Genomic DNA, 9,088 nt, shown 5'->3' with positions numbered 1-9,088 from the left:
GTGCTTCCACCTCTGTGGATCTGGGATAAGCACCAGTGACAAAACACTCATCTCCTGAGGCCAGTGGTGTTGTTCCCATTTGCGGTAGGAATGAGTTTGCCCAACAAGAGACCAGTGTCCACAAAACTCTTTGACAGGGGAACATTTTGTTACCCTTCTTGTGACTTTCCTAGGGGGGAACATCGCAGACAGCTCTGTGTATTGGTTAAAGTTTATTGTTTCAGCTCATTCATATGTCACTGACTCACAACTCATTCACTTTGTGCAGCATTTAAAAGTCTTACACATCCCCAAACCCTGCATGTGGAACTGTTGCCTTAGATATAGCTCACACTGCACCAATGTTAACTTGAAGAAGCAATAATGCCTAAAGTAATTTCACCTGGAATGTCTTGTAAAAAGTCTTCTTCATGAGAGGTAAGAGACATGGTCATTCCATGCAAGAAAACCCATGGAAGGACTCTAACTACTGCTTATCCTGGAACTTCTTATTCATCATTCTCCTCATCCATGTATTTTGTCCTCTAGTTACACGAGTACTTTCCCCTTTAGCTGAGCATTTCTGTGAGCAAAATACAGACAGAAACAGATAAATTCTACTGATATTGTGTCACCTCTGTAACAATTTCCTCCCCACTCCCTGCTATTTGAACTGTCAAGTTATTGCCTGTAGTGTTGTGTTACATTCTGGTAAAACCAGAAATGGCAAATTACTAGTGGTCCAAAAAGGTTTGGTTGCCAGACCGTGCCACTGGGCCTAATGGATCAGTGGCCATTTCTTTTCCAGGCATAGCAGACAGAAATGTCTCCTGTCTCAGGCTTGAACTGGCGCATCCAATCAATTTCCTTAGAGTGTTGTTGAGGACATCTAAGGATAGCTTAGATCCAAATTCCTCTTTACTGGGACCAGGACTACGCTGGGATTTGGTGAACAGATTCTTCAAGTTTTGAGGCTTTTTTGGATAATTCCAACTGGACAGTTGAAAATGGACATCTTAGAAATGAACATTGCTGCTGTTGTAATGCATCCCTTTATTTTCCGATAATGCTTATTCGCTTCTGCCATTGCATACGAAGATATTCCCACAAATGACTTCTAACTGAAGCACCTTCCCATGTGAAGAGGAGATTCCACCTTGCAGCTGGTAGGGTGGATGAGTCCTTTAGTGTTGACAGTTCAATTAAATTGATTCAGTGGCTTGTCTGGTAAAGATTGTGGTGGACAAAAATCCTCCTTCGTGTTATGGCAGTGCTCAGGATCCAAGCACCACCGAATAGGCTTTCACCTGGGCAGAGGACCTTCAGGAATACCCTGCAAGCTGCAGGAAGTGGGGTTTGATTCATCAGTGGTACTTTCCCTTCTGAATCAGCACTAACTCTAGTGCTGCTGCGGTATCATGGGCCGTCCGCCTTTGGAAGCACCGAGCATTTTTAAGCATTCTACCAGCAAAGTGCTGACTGTTGCTGGGGATGACAGATTCTGTGAAGCATTTTGTAAGATAACTGCTGGCATCTTGCCATTTGTTATATGGAAAATATGTTGTATTATCTTCCATGTGTGTGTGGGTGTAAGGGTGCTCCCAGTGTCCTGGCCCCCAGCCTGCAAAGGCTTACACATATTTCATTCAGAATGAAGTGAAGCAATGCATAATGAACTTGTTCAGGCGCAGAGCCTAGATCTGTCACTTCAGACATGTTCCATATCCTTTAGGGCTTCTTGAAAGACAGCATCTTTCTCGATGTTCTGAGTGTGCTGCAATGAAAACCGTGCTGGAGATTGGCTGTGTAGGACACAAGTATATTGGTTATCACTGTAGGAAGCTGCAGCAGGAGGGCTTGGTCCTGCACTGATATGCTGAAGCCCTTTAGCCAAACTGGGGTGGTCAAACTGGTCCCAGACTCACGTATGCACATGGACGTGGAGGATTTGCTGTCTGCTCCACATCAGACACTTCATAGGATCCCAGGCTGGTTTGGGTTGAAAGGGACCTTAAAGCTCATCCAGCTCCAACCCCTGCCACGGGCAGGGACACCTTCTGCAGGCAGCTTGCTCCAAGCCCCTGTGTGCAACCTGGCCTTGGACACTTGATGGGGCAGCCACAGCTTCTCTGGGCACCCTGTGCCATGGCCCTCACAGTGTCCTTTAATTTAATTAGTGTCTTTAATTTAATGTCCTAATAATGTCCTCCTAATATCGATTGTAAATCTCCCCTCTGTCAGCGTTTTGCGATTTGATGTGAAGTTTCTTCCTTCTCGATCAGCCCTGGAAGCCCTATAGAGGCAGTGTGCGAAGAACGGGGCGTCATGGGCTGAGGTGAGGACGCCAGGGCACCGGCCACGCCGCTGTCGGTGGTGGGGGTTGACAAGTGAGGGGAGCCCCTTCCAGTCAGTCCCTTCCCCGCTCCACGCAGGGGAGAGCTGAGGTGCCCTCCATGCCGACATCCCCTTGTGCTGGGCCGGGTCCTCCCTTTAGGAGAAGCCGTGGTGGCCGCTCGGAGCCCGCCCGGCTGGCACCAGGCCCCCTCCTTCCCCTCACGATCCCCGCCGCGGTCCGCTGGCGCCCCCCGGCCCCGCTGCCTCAGCGGAGCCTCGGCGGGGCGGCGCCGCCCGGTACCTGAGGGCCGCGGCCGCGCGACGGGGCGGGGCGAGGGCGCGGGGCGGTGGCCAATGAGGGGCGGGGGGGGGGCGGGCACCCCGAGCGCGCCGCTCTTAAGGCGGAGGCGCGGGGCTGTCAGCGGCAGAGGGCGGCGCGGGTTCGACGGCGCGGCCATGGCCGCCCTCAACGGCGCTGTGGAGAACGGGCAGCCCGACAGGAAAGTGCCGCCGCTGCCGCGGCCCCTGCGAGGCCTGGAGGTGAAGTACACCAAGGTGAGCGGGACAGGGGCGGCGGGCATCGCCGAGGCGGTGCAGGTGCTCGGTGAGGTCAGGCTGGTGGTGAAGTTACATCCTTTTAACATAAAGTTTTCTCTATCGCTGTCGTTTTCCTTAATTCTCTTTTTTTTTTTTTTTTTTCCCTGCTGACCTAGGCTTAAGGTTCATTGCGGGGTTAAAGTGTGGTTGAATGACTGGAGCGAGCAGATGGCTGTGGTATTTCTAGGGGAGCTGCTATTGCCCCAATCCCTAAAACCCAAGAAACCAATTTTAGTGGAAAAAAAAAACAAACCCAAACCACTAAAGTTGTGGTGCTGCCCTGGGTGCCCACAGGCATCACTCCCTGGTGGGGTGGCACCCATGGCGCCCATCAGCGGCAGGCCTGTGGCGTGAGGGCTGCGGTGCCGAGCTGTCCCTCCTGGCTGCCATGTTCCCAAGCACAGCGCTCGCAGACCAACCTGGTCGATGCTTTTAGCACCATGTTGGCGCTCAGCGAAATCGGATTTGGATGGGGTGAGCCCGGGCGCAGGCGAGAAGGGGTTTATCCATGAGGCAGCTGCTTGTCTGGGTTGTGTTCTGCTGCCCTTAACCGGGTGGGAAGCTGCTGTGCGGTGGGATGGGGCTACGCTGGGTGTGGGGTCAGCGCTAGGGTGGGTTTGGGTCCTGGTGAATGCGGGAGCATAGAGGAGAGCCAGTTCCTAAAGGGTTGGCCTTGTGAAAGGGCTCTGTTACAGCACTAGAGCTGCCCTGGAGTGGTGTTAATACATGTCTTGGTGGTGGCTCGCTGTGCCAACAGAGCTGCTCTGTGGGTTCCCCATGGGATGCGGAGTCAGGCAGCACAAACCCACACCTCTCCATCTCCATTGAGCTCCCCTTCAGTCATTCCTGACCTTCCAGATTTAACCAAAGGCTCCTCAGCGTGATCACTTCGTCCTCCAGAGGTGAAGCTGGCGCTGGTGTGGAGCTGAGCACCACTGCAGGAATCCCAGCTCCCCAAATGCGGCTGTAGCTCTGCCATAGCCCAGTCGCCTTTTTGTTCCACAACAGCCTGACCCGCTGCCTTGTGCAGCGGGGAAAACATCCCGGCTGGTTACGCTGCTAGGGAGCCTTGGCTGCCATAATTTGAGTGATGTGCCTGGACTGAAAGAGCTGGAGGGCTGAATGAGTGCATTAATTGCTGTTATATTTCTGTATTAAGTATTAAAAATGAAAGGCAGGACGTGAAGTCCATTCTCTTGCGGTGAGAAGGAGTAAACAGTGATAGCTTATCCAGCGGGGTGTTGATCTGAATTGTGCAATCTGAAGTGCTGAATGGATTAGCAATTAGTGGTAATCACTGAACTAGATTAATTTTTAACATCCCAAATTTATTGACTTTTTCTCTGTAAGATAAACTTGTCATTTCGCAGCAAATTGGATCTGCAGCCGCTGATTGCGGAATGGCGTAATGCTGCTCAAACAGCTCTTTCCTGCATCCAAAATGGACACGGCCATTAGAGGTGTTCTTAAACATCCAAATGTTCTGTTTTTTGTTATTTTTATTGTTGTGAACACTCCTAAATACTCCTTAGGGATCTAATCCCGCAGCCATGCGTGTTTTAAAACATGTGAGGTTTTTATTCTCTAGTGTTTTACCGGAGACTCTGTGCACTAACAGTATCAAGGTAGTCTCTTAAAAATGGAAACCAATGTTAATTAAAAGTGTGAATTTGACACTTGAGCTGATGCTCCCAGTGCATCTGAGAAAATAATGAGCAGCAGTCAGTGTTCATAAAACTGCGAGGGGTTTTCTAAATGCCCTGAGCTTCACCAGATGTGTACAGCTGACGGCATGCTCCCCTCTGCTTAGCAGAGGGGTTTATGCGTGGTTCTACCGGTTATGGGGCTGGGAGAGAGCAGAACTTTTCAACAAAGATCTTACTTATAGAGCAGCTTAATGCTTGTCATGGATGTGTGATGGAAGTGATCTGTCCACAATTCCCTGTCTCAAATCATGGGTATGAAGCATGAATGGCTGATACGCTGTTCTGCACTAACTCCTGGCACTAGAGACTCGGGTTGAATGGTGTGATTCCCAGAATGATGGCAACGTATGTTACATTTAAAACAGCCTGATCCTCTCAGTCTTGTGTTTAGTACTTCTCATAAGAACACTGTTTTCCCATCCCTACCTTCTCAATGTTGAATGCAGAGGAAAAATGGAATCCTTCCCCAATCTTTAGTTTGTGAGCATATATATATAACTTTACAATTCCTGCTCTAATTCATAATGTTACTTTCTTCATTAGTGAAATGAAAGACAACTGAGATTACAATATGTAAAGATTAAGATGCAGGACTTGGGTACAGAGGTAGTTTGGGAGCATCAGTGTCAAGCCAGTTAATGTTTCTAGTGTTTTATCTCTTCTTGTGACTTCACTTGGCAACATTCTTTGGCAAAACTTGCTTTTTCTCAGCGTGCCTGAAACAGGTGGCTCCAAAAGTGCAGCTTCTCCACAACTGAATCTCAGATGCTTTTTGCAGAAATAGTAATGAGAAACTCCTCTCAGGGAAAAAAAAGCTGCCCAAGGAAAGAAAACTATGACCCAAAGCAGTGGGAATTCCGAATGTGAGGGATGCAACATTAATCTCCTGGTAGTGTAGTGTATAGAGACTCATAAACAAGATTGTGAATATGGATGACTTCCAAGTAGAAGTACTTGCTTACAGCCGCTAACAGGCTACTAATAAAGATTACTTCATCTAATCTTATTTAAAGTATATTTAAAATATAACACTGCCAAGTTAGATCACAGCATGGATAAGATGCATGTTGAATCAATTAATTGTCTATAGGTATTCATGTTCTGTTTACAGTGAGTAACAACACTCCAGTATTTAATGCATTTTCAGTTACGCAACCCCGGGACTGTTTGTTCTTGCTCTAGGAATACAATATTTTGAAACACTTAAATCTTGTCACAGATGACTCCAAGTGATGTGGGAGGCTGCATCTAGCCTGCAACAAGGCACGGTGGGGTAGAACTAAGCCAGTACTTGCCCTCCTCTGGACAGTGCTGGGAGGGGGCAGGTTGTGGAAGTAGCCCAGGGCAGGACACACACAACCAAGCAATGTTGTATGCTGACATGTCACTTGTAGTATGTAACAAGGGGCTCCTTTTGCCTGAACCATACGAGTTTCTTTTGGTGTCTGTTTGCTGTTCCCATGGAGATGCATTTCAAAAACTGTCTGTTTCTCATTGCCAAATTATGGTGTTATTTTGTGTGGGCCCCATCCTCTGTCCTCCTCTTGCTCAAAACTAACTGGGTGCATGAAGGCTTTTCCATCTCTTCTTTACCTCAGGTTCTAGTTTGGATAAATGCTGTCTGTATCACAGTCTCCCTGGGAGAGAGACTGAACATCCTTGACTCTGCCATCAATGAAAACTGAAGAGCCTTGGGACCTTTGAGGAGTATTTGCGTTTTATTTGCATTGTCTGCATGACTCTTTCCTTTTCTCTTCCCCATCCCTCTTCCTTTGCTCTCTTTTCAGATATTTATTAACAACGAATGGCATGAGTCTACAAGTGGAAAAAAATTCCCCACCTACAACCCTTCAACACTGGAGAAAATTTGTGACATAGAGGAAGGAGACAAGGTAAGGAGTTTTCCTGCTGGAAAAGCAAAAGGCAGTTTCCAAGGGACTTCCTTTTGTAGGGAAGCACACAGAGGAAAAGGTGGCTTTTAATGACAATGTACATCTGGCCAGACTGTAAGCTGGAGGTCTGGGACACTAGATGTGCTGCTCAAGAATTACACTGGGAAGGATCAATCCTGTCTGACTTGGCAGAGTCACTTTCCCTGGTAGGAACTGCCTGCTGAGCACTGTCAGAGGGCTGAGGTTCAGCATTGTTCTTGTTTTATATCCTGGAAGGAAGCAGCCAGTCTGAGGAAATAGCAGTGATGGTGTATGCACATCCCTGGCAGAACTTGGGCTTTGAGTTGGGAGTGGTTATACACAAGCTTGCATGGCATTCTGTTGGAGACACTGGATGAAACTTGCCCTTTTTTAAACACAATCAACAAATAATCTGAGCACTTGGGGGAGTGTAAACTCAGTCATGCAAACACTGCCCGCTTCCTGCTAGAGATGTAGTGCTGCTTTTCCAACTGGCGTCATGGGTTCTGGCCTCCTGTACAAATGTGGCAACTCTCAGTTAAAAGCAAACCAGTATCTCTCAAGAGTTTTAGTAGTCCCTGGTGTGCTGTAGATTAGCCTGGGACATAACTGCTTGGGTTTGGTAATAGTCTGAGGTGAGGAATGATCAGATGTGACACTTTTTGTCCAAAACAGCTCATCATGTATGGGCCAACTGGCCTGATCCATGGGAAAGAGCTGGCGTTTTGCAGTCATGGGAAGATGAATCACAGCTTCTCTGCTGTACCAAGGCTTGGGCTGCTCATTGCTGTTGGGCAGTAAGTGATGAGCAGTGTGGGCATTTCTGCCTGTGCTGAGGTATCTTTTTCTTGGTACCTAAGCTTGTTCAACACTTGTGAGGTCCAGTGCCTGGTTTCCAGCCAGGCAGCTGCCCTGGGGATCCTTTCCTAGTAGGAGTGATACCAGTTGTGCAGGGGCAATGTGTTTAATGGTATTACACTCTGTATAGAGCCTGACCCTTCTGAAGATGGGAGCAAACTTGCTTGGCAATACAAGTCTCCAGCCTGTATGCAAACAGTCTGTAAGGTAGGTGTTCTTTTGGATGGCACTAAAGCAGCCTCTGAGAGCTATTGCCGTGGAGGGTCTGTGCATCCATGGGGCAATTGCAGATTGAGGCAGAACCAAACATTATGTGTAATTGCTTTATCCTATCTGGGTAGGACACAACTGTATTTAACTGCAGTGGCATGTAAACAGTGGGGCTGAAGCAAATTCTGATGCAACTGTGTTTTGTTAGGCAGAAACCATGATGTTGTTATTGTTCCCTGAGCTAAGTGTCTCCTCAAGCAGTTACAGAGCATTACATGAGTATTTAAACCTGCCTCTTCATGACTTGGTTAAAGAAAATTGTTATATAGAACTAAAAGGCCAGTTTTGCTGCTTGCCTCCTTGAGACTTGTTCAAGCCTGAATCCAAGGATAACTTTCAGCTTCTAGCTTGCAAGGGTGTAAACCTTTCCTTGGGGCCCGTCAGTGGAGCCCTCTGCCCGTGGATACTCAGCATAGGTGGCTGACATGGTGCATAGAATAATTGCAGGTGAGAATGTAAGTTAGCTGCACCTTGGCTGCTGAAAGTCTCTTCTTTCTACCTCTTTACATCACACTTAAAATCATAGAATAGTTAGGGTTGGAAAGGACCTCATGATCATCTAGTTCTCCAGTCCGTTGGAGTCACTACAGGAAGCGGTGAGTTGTTTGGTGCTTTCCAGTGTCTTGTCACCATGTGCCACCATACTTGGTTGTGCCAGTCAGTTCCACAGGGTGGTCCCTGGTGCTGGCTTTGGCTCTAGTTTCAGAGCAGGACTCCCTATCCCTGCCCCTCCCTAGCTGTGCAGAGTGTGTTTTGCTTAGACTGCACGTGAGGGGCGAGAATTTGGCAGCTGATATCTCAGCAATGACAGTTTAGTCTGGTGCTGAATCTTGGCCAATGCTCTATGAGGCTAGGAGCAAAGGTTTTGTTTGTTCTTTAGTTATAGAATTGCCCTTGATGTGATATTTAGGTGATAAAATCTTGTATGATAAAAGAAGTATTGAAATTAAAATGGTCATTCTTCTACTGGATGCTTGGAGACTTTTTGCTTCCCAAATAACAGCTTTGTGTCCAAGTGTTTGCCAGGTTGATAAAGAGAAGGAATAACTTTCTTCATTAGACTTCTGCCTCCAGCAAATAATGCAGCCCTGGAACTGCCACCCTGTCTTGGTGTTGCCATCTGAAGGGAGAAATACTTGTGCCGTTGTGCACTGTCAATAACACTTGAAGACAGGCTGAGGTATTAGTATTATTGTATCAGTAATATGTAATCAGTATTATTCTCTAGCGCAGACTTGCAATAACACCCAATGCTTTTGGACACTTCAGGCTGTTAAGATGCTGTTTGTAGCTGTTTTGAGCTTGGGCTCAGAAGTTAGAGCAATACAATGTGTAGACTGTTTGCAGGGGAGCAGGTCAGAGAACCTCTTCTAATTGAGAAACTGTGGCATGCTCATGCCCTGTGTTGGGAAAGTGCCTTTCCAAAGATGT

At 47.5% G+C, this 9,088-nt stretch overlaps 1 protein-coding gene across 1 annotated transcript in view; it reads left to right on the top strand.

Moving 5' to 3' along the window:
- Positions 1–2,674: 2,674 nt before the first annotated feature.
- The window catches only part of ALDH1A3 (aldehyde dehydrogenase 1 family member A3), a 33,674-nt gene continuing 27,260 nt past the window's right edge, over positions 2,675–9,088 (top strand). The window contains exons 1-2 of the mRNA XM_061446653.1: positions 2,675–2,868; positions 6,404–6,508. Coding sequence (XP_061302637.1) covers positions 2,770–2,868; positions 6,404–6,508 — 204 coding nt within the window. The 5' untranslated portion in view covers positions 2,675–2,769. The remainder of the gene's footprint in view (positions 2,869–6,403; positions 6,509–9,088) is intronic.

This window comes from Pezoporus flaviventris, unplaced genomic scaffold (genome assembly GCF_033815535.1).
Source record: "Pezoporus flaviventris isolate CSIRO_AGI_PZ_B2104156 unplaced genomic scaffold, CSIRO_AGI_Pfla_v1 ptg000006l, whole genome shotgun sequence".
NCBI classification, from domain to species: Eukaryota; Metazoa; Chordata; class Aves; order Psittaciformes; family Psittacidae; genus Pezoporus; species Pezoporus flaviventris.
The sequence above is the reverse complement of the archived record's forward strand: the minus strand, read 5'-3'. Positions and strand labels throughout refer to the sequence as shown.